Source organism: Pelobates fuscus, chromosome 10, assembly GCF_036172605.1.
Source record: "Pelobates fuscus isolate aPelFus1 chromosome 10, aPelFus1.pri, whole genome shotgun sequence".
NCBI classification, from domain to species: Eukaryota; Metazoa; Chordata; class Amphibia; order Anura; family Pelobatidae; genus Pelobates; species Pelobates fuscus.
In genome coordinates this window covers 31,864,685-31,884,631 of record NC_086326.1, presented here as the reverse complement: position 1 = coordinate 31,884,631, position 19,947 = coordinate 31,864,685, and the positions used below count along the sequence as shown (strand labels likewise).

Sequence of the window (19,947 nt, the reverse complement as noted above, 5' to 3'; positions counted from 1 at the left end):
CTGAGTGTGGGTAAGTAAGAGTCAATTATTTTAACTGGGCACTAGGTCTAGGTGGGATAAAGTGGTATAGCGGATGGATGAGTAGTTTGGTTCGTTTTAGAGGTTTGTAGAGAAAGTATATAGTGATCATGATTTTTAGCGATATCCAATATTTTTAAGGTGGCCTCAAACAAACATAAAATGCTATATAAAATGTGTGGGAATATCGAATAGTCGTGTACAGTAAATCAGAGAGGGCTCAGAATATCGAACCATCGATCGGTAACCTGGATGAAGTAGGGGGTGTATCTGTTTTATTAAATACGCGTTAATATGCTTTTAATAGAATAGGATGTTAGGAAAGGTGTGTGATTGGGATAAGTGTTTGTGGCTGTATTTACCTTATCCTGGGACCGACCTGGCTCCTAAGCTTGAGCCGTGCGTGGCTGGATTACTCCTGCCTCCACACGAGCCGCATGCGGCTTGATCTCCTCTTCTGACTTAGCCGCGTGCACTGACCGCAGTGATCGGTCACGTGGCCCGCCTGGCACTAGGAGCACGGCTCGAGTCACAAGCTCGCTCTTAAAGGGGCAGTGGGAGCCAAAAGTTGATTCAGGCTCCCACTGGCCCACGTCATTCCAGCACCCCCACACACGAACGTTTTTGGGGGCATAGGAATGACGTGGGCCAATCAAATGTTAAAGGATATTAAAACTTCCCTGGCCCTATCCACTTTGTCCTATTGTGGTTTCTGTGTCAGTACCCTTTAGTGCGTTCCTTGATCTATTTTGTTTATTTTGGTATTGACCATGGCTTTGTTCTTGACTCTTGAATTCTTGAATTCTTGAATTTATCTTTAACCCTTTCCTGTCTTGTTTGCCCATGTGACTGATTACCATCTACCTGACCGCTATTAAGCATGTCGGGTCGGTCAGGTAGGAGCAACATTGCTGGGTCATCCCCTTCTGGGGTGAAATTTGCTTGTTGATAGCTGCTTAAAGTGAGATATTGAGGGAGCTCACACAAAGTGCGTCTTTCCTCCATGACAGCTAGGCCCCGCCCCCCGGAAGCTGCATTCTTAGTGAGAGGAGGGAAAGTGTAGCTGCTGCTGATTTAATAGGGAAATCGATAGCTAGGCTAGTGTATTCAGTGTCCACTACAGTCCTGAAGGACTCATCTGATCTCTGCTGTAAGGACAGCACCCCAAAAAGCCCTTTTTAGGGCTAGAACATCAGTCTGCTTTTTTTTTTTTTCAATTGCAGTTGCCTGCCTGCCTGCCAGCGTGTGTGTCAGGCTCACAGCGTATATTGTGCCCACTTGCCCAGTGCCACCACTCATATCTGGTGTCACAATAGCTTGCATTTAAAAAACTTTTTTGACTGTAATATAATAGCAGTTAGTTTCCTTCACACGTGTGCATTTCAGGCCCTGCCAGGGCACAGTGTCACACCAGTGCAACTCATATCTGGTGTAACAGAAGTGTAAATAAAAAAAAAACTAGAAATTTGACTGTGAAATAATAGCAGTCAGTTTCCTTCACACGTGTGCGTTTCAGGGCCTGCCAGGGCACAGTGTCACACCAGTGCAACTTATATCTGGTGTAACAGTAGTGTACATTTGAAAAAAAATACAGGGGGCTTGTTGTCACCTTTCGGGGACCCTTGGTGTTGTACGTGGCTGGGTTGAGGAAGAGACCTTCAATGACATCAGTGAGGACAAGGAACGGGACATGGCTAGCTTGGTATCCAACCTTGTGCAAATGGGGAGTTTGCGGTTGTGCAAATGGACTGTTTGCGGTTGTTTTAAACGGGGAGTTTGGTCTGTCACTGTGAAGCGGGCGTAACCCTTACACTACCTGATCGATATAGCATCATACCTGATGTTTTAAAGCACATTATTCCAAACAATTTAGGAATGTTAGGTGATTTATGCCCTTTATGGATTAAAACCAGACTCTGCATCAACTATGTAATTTTTCATGGGAGTTTTGCCATGGATCCACCTCCGGCATGCCACAGTCCAGGTGTTAGTCCCCTTGAAACAACTTTTCCATCACTATTGTGGCCAGAAAGAGTCCCTGTGGGTTTTAAAATTCGCTTGCCTATTGAAGTCTATGGCGGTTCGCCAGGTTCGCCCGTTCGCGAACATTTGCCGAAGTTCGCGTTCGCCATTCGCGAACGGAACATTTTATGTTCGCGACATCACTAGCAGAGACTGAGGTAAACACAACGCAAATTCCCAATGTGTGTAGATAGAAACTTTGAATTGGCAGAGACTGCGGTAAACACGACGTAGATTCCCAATGCATGTAGATTGAAGCATTGGATTGGCAGAGACTGCGGTAAGCACAACGTAGATTCCCAATGCGTGTAGATAGAAGCATTGGATTGTCAGAGACTGCGGTAAACACGACGTAGATTCCTGATGCGTGTAGATAGAAGCAATGGATTGGCAGAGACTGCGGTAAACATGATGCAGATTCCCAATGCGTGTAGCTATAAGCATTGGATTGGCAGAGATTGCGGTAAACATGACGTAGATTCCCAATGCGTGTAGATAGAAGCATTGGATTGGCAGAGACTGCGGTAAACATGACGTTGATTCCCAATGCGTGTAGATAGAAGCATTGGATTGGCAGAGACTGCGGTAAACACAACGTAGCTTCCCAATGCGTGTAGATAGAAGCATTGGATTGGCAGAGACTGCGGTAAACACAAGGCAGATTCCCAATGCATGTAGCTAGAAGCATTGGATTGGACTGAGATCATCTATCAGGATAATTTCACAGTGGGATAAGCAACTGTCAAGAGGAGGGTAGCTCAACACTGGTTTGTAGATAAGTTTAGAGGGTTTTTTGTTTGATTTTATCTTAAAAACTGGTCCCCATGGTTCACTGCATAGTTACACACTAAGATTAAGAAGAAGTATATTCCCCTTTAATGTAAATATTTTTTCTAACTTGATCTTTTCTTTTTCAAGTTATTTTAGCCTAACATTTTTTTATGTTTCTGTCATCTCACTGTATAGTCGAAGACCCTGGAAACTCACTATTGACTACAGGTCACCAATACACGTATTTTGGGTCTTACCTCCAGAGCGAGCTCTCCGTCACACTGCCCAGGTTGAAATCATACAGTTTCGTAAGGATCAGAATCACCTGAAAGAGAAGGAAAATGCATCTTTAGTTTGGGTAGCAGTGTGCACTTGTTAAATAACTCAGAGGGGATGCAGCACGAGGACATTAATACACAAGTATTAGTGGAGATCAAATATTAGCAATAAACCATTAAACGCAGCCAGTCCTGCAGCCAGCAGCGTTTGTTTTAATTCTCCAGACACTGAATCTGAAATTAAACCTGCCGGAAGGAATCAATTAAACATTGTTAATTCTCTTTGTGTTTGCTCACTATGGAATTCAAATCTATATTTGAAACTCTGTTATTCTAGAGAAGGGATTAATTCACTGATGACTCAGCCGGGCATTGCGGGATTTGTTTAGGTATGTTTCCATGACTCTCAGCCAATCTTTGTGCCGAACTAAGGGAAAATAAACCTTATACTGATAGTGGGAAAATTAAACTACAATTTGTATAGCAGCAATTTAACTTTTTTTTTTATGTTTTCATTAGAATACCCAGAAGAATCTCATTATGGAATGCGGATAACTCTATTACTCCATTACACTGCACTTTTGCAGAAGTCTCCGTGAATGTTACGGCTATAAACACTAGTTAAAGAGGAATTGTCACCATTCTGAAATAAAACATTGAACAATCACCTATAACTTATAAACCTTTTAACAAACAAACAAAAAAACTGTGCAGATAAGACAAGTCACTATGGAAACCAGTGGAACCAGTAAGCACATTACATTGGAGGCTCCATCACTTTTCCATGTTCACAGCACTCTTCAAAACAGACACGTTTTATACACTTTGTGCAAAACAACAACTCCCATGATGCTTGGTTAACCTTATGGCTTAGGAATTGTAGTACGACAACACCTGGGCATCTACATTTTCTTAATCTCTGTTCTACAGCCTATTTTGTAGGTCAATTTTTACGGCTGTATTCTAGCAATCAGTAAAATCAGTAAGGATTGGAGAATGAAGGGAATGGTCTGAGCACAGTGAGCGAGTCACAGTAACTCTTGCTCTACCATGAAGGCCTCAGCTGTCAGTTGGGTAGAATCTCCACCATCCCTTCTGAGCACAGGGTACACAGTCACAGTGACAGATTGCCCAATGAATTGTGGGTATGCAAACCATATACTTGCTGTGGCCAAACTTCAGCTTGTCAGTGGCAAAAGAAAATGTTTTGCTCTAATCTATATGTGAATATAAGTTTGTGCGTAGTGATATTATGTGGAAAAGCAAAGTGTATTTAAGCATATGTTTAAAAATATAGAATGGTATTATTCTGTATTATAAGTGTGTGCAAATATGCTATTTTTTGTGAATTGTAGCAGTGTGTGTGAATGTGGAGGTTTATTAGTGTAGTGTGACAGTGTGTGTGAATGTGGAGGTTTATTAGTGTAGTGTGACAGTGTGTGTGAATGTGGAGGTTTATTAGTGTAGTGTGACAGTGTGTGTGAATGTGGAGGTTTATTAGTGTAGTGTGGTAGTGTGTATGAACAGAGGCCTGTATTAGTGCAAAGTAGTATTATATGTAAATGTGGGGGTTGTATTTATGTATGTGGCGGTCTGTGTAAATGCATTTTAAATATAGTAAATAACTCTTCCATATAGCTACCATCAAATTGTAATTACATTTTATCAAATACCGGGTACCCACAGTATATGGATATTAAGGCCAAATATATTAATTATTTTAAGTAATTTAACATTCAGGTGGTAATTTTAGAAAGATGCGCTGTCAGACATACCATCTGGCAAATACCTATCAGCAGGGTATCTGTTTGTTTGTTTTATAGTTACTGTTTGTGCCAAAATTGTGTATCTTAGTTTATTTTAACATTTCAGACCTTGATTGTAAAATTGGAAGACAAGAGATACAATTCAGAATCTTAAACGGTTTTTCTATTAAAAAAAACAAAAACAATAAAAAACTATTAACTAAAACAACTATTCTGTTGTGATTGTTATTTTGTCCAACCAGTAAATGCCACACACCCCAAGTTTGAAACTATCAGGGTTATTCGATAAAGTGAGAAATGTTGGAAATTGAAATTGAGTTTCAAATTTAAGGCCACAGAATCTTAGCAGGAAGTATAGATGACTTAGATAAGTGTACCAGCTTGGCTATTTTGCCCTAAATTTGAAATACACTTTAAATTACCTGAAATTCTCACTTTGGCGAATTACTATGTGAGTATTTACCACACGCCAAATTCAAGTGATATTCCAAGTACCATAACCACAAAAGTAATGTTTTTCTTTTCTTTGATTCAAAACAGTGTGTTATTTCCCAGATACGTGACACTCTTTCTAACATTCGTTCATTCTTTGGCCTTTTGTTTGTTCTGACTGAATTACAAAGGAATACGTTTACAGTTGATTCCCTACGTCCACACATTGGTAAGTAGTATCAATACAGAATGAGGCAGGGACCTGTCACTTCTGACATGCAGGAGCATTTGAACGGTTTCTCTGTGAGCATGTTTAATGAAGCAGGACATCAGAAAAAGTGAGGATAGGGGGACTCTGGTCGCAAATTAAGACAGTCAGCCTAAATCCAGGACTCCTGAAGACAATCAGTTAGATAAAGAGATTGTAAACTATATGAATGCATGGTGTTTGGACATTTAAAATGTCACTGTCTACTCTGTGTACCCCATGGTGTTAAAAGTAATTCAAATTTAGTACCATTTGCACATTGGAGAAATATGTTACCCTACCATTTCTCTCCACAAAGCTTACTATCTCATTTACATACTTGACAGTCATATGCTATATATCATGTGTCATTTAATATTTCTGATCAGGTGTACTCAGTGGGCATACTAAGAATTGGGGAACGAGGAAGGATAACAATGTATTTTGCAAGTTAAATCCAATTGCAGCCTGCAAGGTGCGTTAACTGAGCTTGACAGCATCTCACAGATGTGCAATCTGTAATCGTCCGGAAAAAAAAAAGTTGGCAATTCCTTTTGAATCTGTTCCCCAATCAGCCATAATGAATCGCTGACAGATGCTCGAGCTTTTATCCTTTAGGCAGAGGTTGCCTCCATATTTAACCTTATTCCCCTGACGGGAGAAGCTAAGAAATGAAATTACGTGGGTTTCTCTTAAATAACCTACACATATTGCAGGTCAGTTCATAAGCTGGCAATGCAATCATTCTTCACTCTTTCAGTGCCTTAATAGTGAATTAAGGGTGGTTTCTTTAGGAAACCACCTTTAACGTGCAATATAGAGTGGACTTTGCTTATAAAACGTAAAAAAAGTAGGAGAGAAATTGTTAAAACAGAATTCTCTGCACTGTCTGCAAACTCTATATCTATCCCATCAGAAGGGTAAGAAAAGTCTCAGCTGGGTGGTTCCTTATCACTCATGCCCTAAGTGGGTATGATTTGACCCCTAACATATTTTGATAAGAACCTGCTAAACTATTAACTAAGAATTATGCTTAACTGCATACACTGCATAGAAATAAATTGTACCTTAATGACTTGGCTTCTGTTCAGGACGTGTTAATAGCTATCATTAACTAGGGGAACATTGCGTATGGTACATTATCTTGTATTTGCAACTCAAGCTGGTTATACGGCTCCGTTGCGTACAGCGAACGGAATTTGTAACAATCTTTGCCTTCTAAATCGCATGCATTTGCAAAAGAAAAAAAAAAAACATTTCCCATAAAGTTCTGTTCATGTCCAACATTCTGATATTTGCAAACAATTGCTTTTTAAACGTATCTACTACATTAAAGTGAGCCATGTGTCCCACTGGGAATGTTGGAGTTAATCCAGTAAGACTAATTGAGCGTCACTTGAACAGCATTTTATTCTTTGTATGCGCAGTTTCTTAGGATCAAATTACATCTGCAAAACCCTTAGCCAGGTGACAAAATGACAAAAGGTTCTCTCCGACACACTGTCAAATGAAGCTCCCATTAAGCCCGAGGGACGGCCCCTAGGATAAGAGATATTGTAAAGACTCCTTTTAATAAATCAGGGCTCAGTCTGCATTTGGTAAGCACATTCTGCTACTGCAAGACCTTTCAGGCCAATACAATTTTACAATGAAGGAAAATTACTTTAGTTCATTAAACCTATCAGGAAGATCTTGCCAACTTTAAATTAGTGAAAGTGCTTTGCATATGTGGATCTGGATATATGGGGCTCTTTTTTTTTCATCGGCTTTGAGCACAAATGGATTAAAGCTTTCGCTCAGGTGCGACGGGAATCTTAAACACCAGGGGAGGGTGACAAGTGAGGGGCAGTGTGCATCATGCATCACAGAGACAGATTGGCGCAATGCAAGGCCTGATTGCTTTGCACAGAGAAATGAGAGCTTGTTACTTAATAACCACCCAACAATTTATTCCCACTCTCAGGACTGCTGTTACTCTCAATCAGTCGGATTAACATAGTCCATCACAGCTACTGCCTGTCTGGCCATTGATAGCTACATAGTGAATGAACTATATACGCTGGTCTTTTTGGCACAGCAGGCAGCTCATAGCAAAATGAATACAGGAGAGTCTAATAATGAGCGAAAAAATGTGATGTTCACTTTAAATGAGAAACTTCTCCTGTGCTGGAAATAAGCCGTATGTCATTTTTCAAAATTCTCTCATTCCTCACCCGTAGGCACATCCTTCTAACAAGCTGAGACAGGGATGGACAAAATGTACATGCCATCTGCATACAAATGCTCCACCTTTCCTGACTGTCTTCCTTGTAGGTTACTACGAAATTAATGATAGAGCTTCTATAGTCACAACCGGAAATTTCATTCATAATTTTTCATGATTGGAACTGCTGCTGGAATTATATCTGCACCTCATGGACAAATTTGACATTATATGAATAAATGCCCAAATGCAAACCTTGAGCATTCTACATCTGAACCCTGATTGTTTAGGAGAGACTAGCCTATCAGGGATTTTATCTTTCATTTGCTACACTGTTTGCATGAATGTCAGTAACATTCACAAATATTTCTTACTGGGCACTTTCCCTGGTGTTCCCAATAGTGAAACACAAGAGGAGAAACTCAAGATGGTGGAACATAGATCCCAAAACAGAACTGACCCGTTGGATCCAGAATTGTTGAGAGGCATGGATGGTGGTGTTATAGAATGAAATTTTCTGCTCTTTTGCATTAGCTTATAATTCCGTGACTCAGATCTGATGTTATCTGTGTTGCATGAATTTACTGTATTATCTGTTTTCCTAGCCTTATCAACCCGTACATACACACACATACAAATCATTACTGACTAATACAGTAATTAACAAACCCCATATGTTGCTATTTGAACTAACGCCCGGGGATCAAATGGTCAAACAACATTCTTCCAATATTTCCATTTTATTCTTATGTTCACTGTATATATTAAATCGCACATATATTTAAAGAGACATCAGCTATACCTAAAAATAGACAAAAATGACCAACTTGTCAGCTAGACTTAAGTTAAAATACTATTAAATATCTATTCTTTTCTCACCCTGTTATTTGATCTTGGTTTTCATGAACCACATTCCAATCGGCCTCTCTAAGAAGTGTCAGAATGCAGAGAATATTGGAAGCAGAGGGGAGGTATAGTCTCCTACACGTCTTGCTACTTATGGTGATAAAATCCAATGTACGTTAATTCCGAGGGTAGGATACCGTAAATATATGCAGTCTAGCCCCAAAGCGAGTCAAGCAGACACCACTGTTCTTTTATCCAAGGGAATCAATACTTAAAATCTTTAATGTAGCTTTTGAGTACACAATTTAGCAACTTAGACCATGAGGGGGACTAGCACAAAGCAGTAAGGTGGGAAGAGGCTGGAATTTATAGATAGTTAAACTCCAGCTTAGATGTCAGTGACAGTATAGATTTAAGCAAACCTTAGATCTAAATTTGGATTTTCTACTGTTTTATGAAACTTAATTTCAACTCCTAGTATATCAGACCTAGCTCTAAACATATGTCAGTGTGGTTAATAGTGTGATTTATAAAGCTCTAACTAACTCTAACCCCTCTTAGATTTCTTCCTTTATTCACAGATATGCCCCTCTCGGTCTCTTCGCTCTGCCGGTGACCTTCTCCTGTCCACTGCTCGCACCCTTACTGCTAACTCGCGCTTGCAGGACTTCTCGTGGGCGGCTCCCTTATTTTGGAACAGCCTGCCTACCCCCATCAGACTCTCCCTGAGTCTTCAATTATTTAAGAAGTCCCTCAAAACACATCTGTTTAGAAATGCTTATGGACTCCCAAAGTAACTTATCTAACTTATCTCCTAAAAGAGCCATAGTCCACTCACCTCCAGCTCTGCTACTTTTCCACCTTGTTTGGTGGCTGTCACCTTTGTTTGCCTGTTGTGTATTTGTACCCCACCTCATCTAGACTGTAAGCTTGTCTGAGCAGGGCCTTCATCTACTTATTGTTCCTGTGTCACTGTGTAATTGTCTCATTTATTGTAAATATACCCCTTTCATAATATTGTAAAGCGCTACGGAATTAGTTAGCACTATATAAATACCAATAATAATAATAATGGGTACTATAATTGTGGAATGTGTGGAATATTGGCCATAATGTGACTGTAGGTCTAATATAGTTATTTGGTGTAAACCATGGCCCAGACTCCACCCAACCTATACATTTAAGACCAATCCACATCTACATACCTACTCTGCTACTGTGTGTCTAAATACAGCTTTCTGCTAACTGGCTATAAGCATCCTTAATGATACAATCTAACCTCTGAGTCACATGATAACCTAATCAGAGTGTGAACCAAATGTATTTACTAACCTCGAAATACACTAGTTATCTCTACTTTATTACTAGAAATAATTATTTTGTCGATAACTAAGTATCTCTATGGTCTAATTCATCTCTAACATATTTTATACTTTAATCAGAAATTTAAGCATGCTTCAATTTATACTTATACCCTGAGTGGGTGGTATTTACTGATTTTTATCATTTAAGTGAGGATCCTCTGGAATTTTCAATATCGATATATTTAAGCTCTGAGATTTATTGGTTCTCTCTTTCAAATCACTTTAAATTAACTCACAGTGTTTATATGTCACTACCTTTTGTTTATTTGATGTTTTTGTAGTGTTTTTCTTTTTTAGTTTCTGTTGCTTCCATATATGTCATTATATTTAATAAAGTTTTTCCTGTTTTTTTTTTTTGTTACAATTTTTTTTCTTATGTAAGTTATGTTCAAATAGGCTGTTTACATATTCAGGTGGTAACATTTTTAGTTTTGGTCACAGTTTTTCTGAGACTAACTCTCACTTTTTTCTACAGTAAATATGAGTTTAGATCATAAATTGCGATACGCAGGTGCTTTGATTATGTTAAGATCCATCCTTACCTACATCTATACCAGGCATAGGCAACCTTCGGCACTCCAGATGTTTCTGACTACACCTCCCATGATGCTTTGCCAGCATTATGGGTGTAAGAGCTTTATGAGGGATGTAGTCCACAACATCTAGAGTGCCAAAAGTTACCTATCCCTGCCTATACTATGTTTATTTTAACTCCCCTCTAGTATATTCACTGTATCTTCCTACAGGAAATGGATTTTAGAAACCACCACGCACTAGTAACCCAAGGTGACAGTGACTGTGTTAAGCCTCTTCTCAATACCCGCACTCATTCCTTGTTTTGAATTCACAACAGTTATCACTGATCAGAATACGACTAAATCAACTATGTAGTTCAAAAATAAGTGGCGCGAATGCACAGTGTCTTCTTTGTGTGTTGTAGTTTACCTAACATAACCTCTGATACTTGGAGGACTGCGGGAGTTTACGAAAAAGCTCTTAGCTTTCAGTCTTCCTGATTCTTACTTGTACTGAGTACACTCTTTACCGCCAAAGTGCCTCAGCAGGGAGAAGTGATAGCACAGTTCACTATCATTACAGCCAGTGTTACTCTATCAGAAGCCACAACATAGCCGTCTCTCTCTGAATGCTGGCTGCAGGAAGACAGAACTCATTGAAATAAAAGCTTCTGGGAAGCTGACAATGCATGAAGAAAGTTTTAAGAAGTTTGGAAGAAAGAGGTATGAGCAAGCAATTCAAAACGGAACAAAACTGAGAAATTGGATGGAAGCAAAGATTAAAGTTATTATTGAGATAGAAAATGGTAAATAGACAGATAGATTGTTTTTAGTCTTGTTTGGTTTTTTTCTTCCGCTGTTTTTTTGTCAGTACTTTTTTGTTACATTGGCAACATTAGCATGTACATCATTCTATGAAAGAGTTTTTGAAAAAAAGATTGAGAATGGAGCATGGAAACAGAGAGGAAGAGAGAAATAAAAATTAAATATCAAACAGTAAAAGCATGATTTTGCCTCTTTACGAACGTGCTTTGGAATTTTGGTCACCTGTTTTCAAGATGGAAATTGAAGATTTCAGTCATGAAGTAAGATTCGAAAATTTGTATATGTTATTACTGTAAAAAAAAGCATCCCCAAGTATACATATATATGAAATAATAAATATGTATATGTAGGATAAGAACATAAAACTCACTTGTTACCAGTTACATAGTTACATAGTTACATAGCTGAAAAGAGACTTGCTTCCATCAAGTTCAGCCTTCCTCACATATGTTGTTGCTGTTGATCCAAAAGAAGGCAAAAAACCCAGTCTGAAGCGCTTCCAATTTTGCCACAAACTAGGAAAAAATTCCTTCTTGACCCCAAAATAGCAGTCAGATGTCTGCTTGGATCAAACAGCTATTACCCCACTAATTAGAAATTATATTCCTGTATGTTATGTTTTTGTAAGTATTTATCCAATTGCAGTTTAAACATCTGTAGTGACTCTGACAAAACCACCTTTTCAGGCAGAGAATTCCATATCCTTATTGCTCTTACTGTATAAAAACCTTTTCTTTGCCTTAAATGAAATCTCCTTTCTTCCAGCCTAAATGTGTGACCTTGTGTCCTATGTATAGCCCTGTTTATGAATAGATTTCCAGATAAAGGTTTGTACTGGCCCAGAATATATTTGTATAAAGTTATCATATCCCCTCTCAGGCGCCGTTTTTCCAAACTAAACAGATTAAATTTTTTAACCTTTCTTCGTAACTAAAATGCTCCATTCCTTTTATCAAATTTGTAGCTCGTCTCTGGACTTTTTCTAGTGCCATGATATCTTTCTTTAGAACAGGCGCCCAAAATTGCACAGCATATTTAAGGTGTGGTCTTACCAGCGATTTATAAAGAGGCAAAATTATATTTTCATCCCGAGAATTTATGCCCCTATTTATACATGACAAAACCTTACTGGCTTTAGCAACTGCAGATTGACATTGCATATTGCTGCCTAATTTGTTGTCTATAACAATTCCCAAATCCTTCTCGTGTGTGGTTATCCCTAATTCACTACCATTTAGTGTGTAAGTTGCTTGTGCATTCTTAACCTTTCATCTGCCATTTTAGTGCCCAGTCCCCCAATCTATCCAAATCCCTCTGCAGCAAAGCAATATCCTGCTCACATTTTATTTCTTTACAAAGTTTTGTGTCATCTGCAAACACTGAAGTTCATAAACAAAACTACTGAAACTTGAGTGAAAAAGATTTCACATACAGCATATGCTAGGATTCTTTGAAGAAAAACAGGTTACAAATACAGAGCACTCCTGGTATGCCGATATAAAATAAAGAGAAGAGGGCTAGAAATATGTATGGTGGTTTTGGCAATAGTCACCATCACTGGGAGCATAAGACTAACACTTTATGTAGGATGTAGGTCCCCTGATGAGTCATGTTTACTTAACCCTGCACCCATTACAGGTGCAGGGTGTTGTGACAGTAGCAGTCAATGTGCTGACTAAATAGAAATGCCTACATTTACATAATGCTGTTATGCAAATTTGTGCAACCAAATAAGTAGTTGAATGTATATATTATTGCTTTTGAAAAGGTTACTTGTATTATATATTTTATGTATTAATTATAATTACTTGTTCTCCAATGTTCTGTAAATTTGTATTTTAAATATTTCTCACCACATTTTTAAGGACAAGTCACAGAAGGCTAGTCCTTCTTTAAAAAAAAAAAAAAAAAAAAAAAAAAGCATTGTGTGCTAGTTCCATTGGGAGCTGTGTCCTGTCTGGTTTGTTTGGGGGATTCAAGTAGCATAGACTTCGGACATATTAAGAAAAAAGCTAGTCCTGAAGCCACAAGTGTCTTTGTAAAGTTGAAAGCCGGACAAGCAGAGGTGTTAATACCTGCCTGGGAGATGGAGCATGGGCAGAGAGGTCGACACCTGCCAGGGAGGTGGAGCATGAGCAGAGGGGTTGATACCTGCCTGGTGAAAGCTGAGCTGGCAGATAAGTCAGTTGCCTGAAAGGACAAGCCCTTCCAACGTCCTACCAAGCTACGGTAGGTGTTACCTCTGGCTTCACCTCCGTCTCAAGAGTGATCTTCACTGGTAGACCTAAATCCCTGGTGGCTTTCCATCACATTGTTCTTTAGAAGTAATTGTATTAGTGAATGGACAATTCAAAGACAACTGTATATATATATATACACTTCTGGAGAAGTAAAGCATGAGCAAGGAGCAAGCTGAGGTCCAGGTACCAGAGAGTAAAGATAAATAAAGAGTAGAAACAGATAAATGCCAGCGATCAAAGAAATCTTGAATATGGAACATTTGAAAAATCAGTATGTTCGTAACCACCAAAGTAAAACCACATGAGGATAACAAAGCCTTGCTTACATAGGCATTGGAAGACTGTTTCCCATCTGTGGTTTGTTAGCATCAGTAGAAGGCATGCAAAAAGAGGCGCAAGTTTGATTATAGCAATTTGCTTCATATGGCGTCATTAGATGATGCAGGTGTTTTTATAACATTGCCCATTCACTAGTCATCACCGCATACTATAAAAAGGGAGGCTTGGAATGGCATTTGACATCCAAAACATTAGTAGAATGATTGAAGACACAGATGACATGAAACAGCAAATAATGTGACACAGTGACATGATTTTCATATAGACGCCAGCTGGCTGCTATGCAATATGATTTAGAAAATGTGTAAGTAATGCAGAACACATTGACTTATAAAAATCAACATAAATAATATAAATAATAGCTTGTTGATTTCCATTTTGGAGTGAAAAAAAATACTTTTAAGTGAGTTATTTGTCTTGTTTGGATCAACAGCAGCTACAGTGAATAATTTTTAGGTATTACATTTTGATTATTTTCTAAATCCTCCTTTTTTAAATCTAAATCCTCACGCTTGCTCAAAATCTCATCATAAAGACTGATGAGAGTAACATTCTCTTGATGTTACAAAAAAATAAAACAATGGCATAATGTATACAATATTTAAAGGTTCAATTATCAGAAAGCTGCATTCTTTTCTAAATAGAGTGACATCTATAATGTTCTGCATATTCAGCTATCAGTCTGACAAAAACTTGCATTGAATCGACTTGGAAGGTACAATGTCAATATATTGTCATTCAAATGATATTCTTTACTGCTGGGTGTATAGTGATCCCACTTACCTCCTTAACAGACTCAAACTGACAGCTTTCTGTCAAATCCAAAATGCGAGAACTATTTAGAGGATTGAGTTAATTGAATCGGCACACTAAGCGTATGATTAGATTAGAAATAGTAGGTTGTATGGTAAGCAATTTATCTTAAATGTGGCTGAAAGATCTAGCTTATAGAAACATAGAAACATAGAAACATAGAATGTGACGGCAGATAAGAACCATTCGGCCCATCTAGTCTGCCCAGTTTTCTAAATACTTTCATTTCATTCATACTTATCATAATCTTCCCCTCCTGCAGGAGGTGGTCCAGGTAGGTCTACTCATTTTTGGCCTTTCCTGTTCTCACAATGTTTCAGTGTTTATATGTAAAAGGACACTACAACATTTTATCTCGTTAAAGTGGTTATAGTGCCTGGCACTGTCTCTCCTTTCAGCGTTAAACCATTTTTGAGCAGTTCAACACTAAAAAAGGATCCCTGGCCACCAACACCATGGTTCCTCCTGGAGGAATGTCTAAGACACAATTAGTTCTAGCCGTAATAATCCATACCAACAATGTGCACTGTGATAGGCTGAAAGTGTTGATTTGACACTCTCAGCCAATCACAGCTGGTCATTGCTGCTCATGCTAATGCTTCCTCAATAGCCCAAGCAGCTCAGAGGGGATGGGCTGCAAGGGATTCTCGTTTGGCATTAAAACGTTAAAAATGATTTCACCATTGTTGGAAGGACAGAGAACTCCTGACGCTATAGTCACTTCAATGAGGTTAAGCAGTTACAGTGCCTACAGTGTCCCTTTAACTGGCTATATTCTTAGATCTTACACATGCACCCTAATCTCTTGTTCTCAGTAGCCCATGTAACTTTGATCTAAACAGAAATTCTCAGTAGAAAACATTAGAGTTTCAAACCGGGAGCAATTCTTGGGCAAAGAGAAAACCCTCGGCTGCAATCACTACGAAAACAATGGAATGTTCTTGCTGATTACCCAACTTTAAGTGCTTTGTCCAGGATTGCACTTTGTAAAAAACCCTTGATTTAAAAAAAAAAAAACACAATTTTTACCAAGATTACTGCAGACATGTTCTTATCATACCATATTTGCTTGCAGAAAACTATCCAGTTACTTGCCAACAAATAATCAATGTATACACCGACAGACAGATGCATATTATTATTAGCATTATTATTATTATTATTATTATTATTGGTATTTATATAGCGGCAGCTTATTCCGCAGCACTTTTTACTATAAAAGGAAAATTTACCAAATGAGACAATATCAAAGTATAACAGTAACAATAGGTTGTTGAGGACCCTGCTCAAATGAGCTTACAGTCTAGAGGAGGTGGGGTATAAAAACACAATAGCAGCTGGCGTGTCCTAGCCGCACATGTGAACGGACGTGTAAACCGGAGCGCTCCCAGACCGCGGCACAAAACCGACTTTAAACAGCGTGGAAAACCTTCGAACACCGCAAAAAATCCGCACACTAAAGGGTAAATACCCCGGGACCCGATGGCTACCAAAAAACTTAAACAAAAAACGCTAAACTCTTACTTAGAGAGGCCGCAAACCGCGGAGCCGAAAAATCAAAATGGCGCCGACGGGCAGCACTCACCAGCCCATAGCTCTGAAGCAGGAGACAGCCAGCAGGAACACAACAGTCCAGCAACAAACTCCTCCATCAGGCTAATCATGCAAGAGCTACAAGCCTCTTTTAAAGCAGACCTTATGCAGATGACTGCAGATATTAAAGCAGACATACACAGCATGGGGGAACGCACTACCCGTCTGGAAGACAGGACAGAGGAATTAGTGGAGGCACACAACTCCATGGCAGATGCATACTCATCCCTGGAAAACAAAATCAAAGAACTGGAAGAAAAGGTGGCAGACCACGAAGACAGGAGTAGGAGAAACAACATTCGTATAAGGGGCATACCAGAAAATATCACACCACAAGATCTCCCCAGGTATGTCAAAGACCTGTTCAAGGCCTTAATTCCCTCCCTGTCTGAATTTGACTTGATTTTGGACAGAACACACCGGCTCCCCAAGCCCAAACACCTTCCCCCTGACACCGCAAGGGACACCATAACCAGTCCATCATTTCACTGTCAGGAGACAGGATTATGCAAACTGCCAGAACCACCAGCACATGGGCAGAACCATACAACAACATCAAGCTATTTACAGACCTCTCCTCAGCAACCATTACCAAGCGCAGCACCTTTGCACCGATAACAGAAGCGCTAAGAAACGTGAATATCCCCTATAAGTGGGGTTTCCCCGCGAAACTGCTGATCAAAAGAAACAGCATTGTCAAACCCATTATGAATACAGAAGACGGCAAAAGAATGCTGCAAGAGTGGAACATACCGCTCTCATCCAACAGCCCTCTGAAAAAACAAGCGAAGGCCCAGGCTCCAAAGACGCTCTCCAAAGACTGGTCACAAGTGCCCAGAACATCTCGCACAACGGCCGATTCGGAGACATCACCAACCTGAAAGGCTCACAGACCGGTGCCACACCACCAATATTCACATGGACTTATCGTACAAGTTTACACCAATTGTATGTTTTTGGTTTATATGTTCAAATGCTATTTACCTTAGAATACATTGAAAGGTTTACTAGAAGGCCAAAAGCCTTAGCCGCGTCGGGTGGATCACACCCGGATGCACTATGCTCGGACTCAGACTATTGTTGATCCCTCCCTGAGAGGTATACCCCCAAGGCTCCAGTAGCCCTATTTCTCCGTTGCCTAGAGCATCATATGTCACTGAGAAGTGACTTCGGTGACACACGGAGTATTGTACATAGTTATTACCCTGTTACTCCCCCCCCCCCCTTGTGAGTATACTCAAGATCTGTACCATACCCAACTTACAACGAATCCCTGGGTCCTTAATATTTAAGAGTACAGCACACCTTACAACTACATTATGGTGATTAAGATTATGTCCCTAAACATGAAAGGGCTTAACTCCCCAAACAAATGTAGGTTGGCCATACAGGAGGCCAAGAAATGTGGCGCTCTAGTGGCGTTCTTCCAGGAGTTGCACTTTAGGTGGAAGGATAGACCTAAATTTACCTCCAAGTGGTTCCCCCATGACTTCCACACCTTTAATACAGCCAAACAACGGTGTGTTTCCATTTTAATAAGCAAAGATGCAGTATTTTCTTTGGTCCGCAAGATAACTGATAAAAAAGGGTGATACTTAATATTACAATGTCTCCTTAATAATACTCCATACACATTAGTCAATATCTACAGTCCTAATGAGAACCAGCATGAATTCTTAACCTCGACTCTGGCATTACTTGACATGTATAAATATGGGGAGGTAGTTATTGGAGGCGACACTAATTTCTTACTAGATGGCAAGTCTGACTTGTCCACTGCTATAGGGCTTTCGCGAGGTACCATGCGGCAAAGAACGGCTCTAGCAGCCAAAGTCTGCACAACGCTAGCCTCCCACCACTTGGTGGATCCATGGCGCATCCTCCACCCCACAGAGGTGGATTACACATGCCATACAACGGCACATAATAGCTACTCCCGAATAGACCGCTTTCTTATCCCCGCCACCTTAATGCCAAACATAGAAGAAGCAACTATTGGAACAATGTCATGGTCTGACCACGCGCCTATTACCCTTAGCATTAAGGAAACATTCCCCAATAAAGGGACAGGCACGTGGAGACTAAACGAGTCACTTCTAGCAGATCCCTCCATAGTTGCACAGATCACTACAGACCTACAGAACTATTTCACTGAAAATACGACACATAACTCCTCTGTAGAACAGATCTGGCTAGCACATAAGGCGGTCATACGGGGTAGTCTCATAAAACATGCCAGTCGCGCCAAAAAAGGTTGGCAAACTATAACGCGCTGGTAACGGAAATCACTACACTGACACACTCCAACAAACGAGAAGCAAGAACACTTACAAAACACTATTAGCCCTTCAAAGCCAATAGAAAAACAAAGAATTAGCCAAAACAACGTATCTCTTACGCAAAGCTAAACACAACTTTTTTGCCAATGGAAATAGAGCAGGTGCCAAACTGGCCTCACAATTAAAGGAGAGAAGTGTCGCCTCCAGGATTGCCTTCCTAATAGATAATAAGGGAAAGAAGACATTGAACAAAGTGTTGTAGATCTGTTTGCACAATATTACAGTGAGTTGTATAATCTCAAAAATGACCCAACATGTTTTTACCAACACATGGTGACATTGACAACTTCTTGACAGGCCTCGACTTACTGAAACTAAAAGACGGAGACCTAGACCTGCTACAACAACCGTTCTCCCTAGACGAGCTCACAGCTGTAATATCACAGCTCCCAGCCCACAAATCCCCAGGTCCCGATGGCTTCACGAATGCCTATTACCAGAAATTCTCAACCATCCTCACGCCATACCTTCTAAGTCTTTTAAACCACTGTGCTACTGCGGGTGTATTGCCAGATGAGATGCTGTTGGCCCATATATCCACCCTCCCTAAGCCTGGCAAACCCCCCAACCTGTGCAAAAATTTCAGGATTATCTCCCTACTTAACAGAGACGCCAAAATTTATGCTAAACTTATCAGCAACCGACTGGCCCACCTCCTCCACAAACTAGTACATAATGACCAGTCAGGGTTTATAAAAGGTCGTCAAGGCTCTGACAACACCAGGAAAATTCTGAACATGTTGGCAACACTTGACACGGGTGGTTCGAAGGGCCTCTTCCTCGCACTGGATGCGGAGAAGGCCTTCGACCGCTTAAACTGGGCGTACATGGCCAAGACTCTACACAAATATAACTTCCCTGACCTCACCATAAAAAGTATTATGGTGTTGTACCACAATCCAGCAGCCAGAGTCTCCCATGGAGGCTTCCTGTCCAACCCCTTCTCCATCACGAATGGCACCCGGCAAGGTTGCCCCCTTTCCCCCCTTCTGTACATACTGGCCCTAGAACCCCTAGGATGTAAAATCAAACTACACCCCGACATACAAGGAATTCCCATACGAGGCAGGATGTACAGCCCAGCCCTATTTGCCAATGACATCTTCGTAGCACTGACGGACCCCACCCATTCATTACCCCACATGCTGAATCTCATACAACAATTTGGAAAAGTCTCATACTATAAACTAAATCAAGACAAGACCCAGGCCCTACCCATCAACCTAACAAAAACCCAAACAGACTCCCTCCGCACCACATACAAATTTGACTGGAGAACTACCTCCATTACATATCTAGGGACAAAAGTCGCACCCTCCACCTCAGCCACAATAGC

General features: G+C 40.1%; 1 protein-coding gene across 1 annotated transcript in view; it reads right to left on the bottom strand.

Annotated features, from left to right (window-relative positions):
* Positions 1-19,947, bottom strand: part of SORCS3 (sortilin related VPS10 domain containing receptor 3) — a 470,892-nt gene that overhangs the window by 309,241 nt on the left and 141,704 nt on the right. Inside the window, exon 2 of the mRNA XM_063435106.1 lies at positions 3,069-3,136. Coding sequence (XP_063291176.1) covers positions 3,069-3,136 — 68 coding nt within the window. The remainder of the gene's footprint in view (positions 1-3,068; positions 3,137-19,947) is intronic.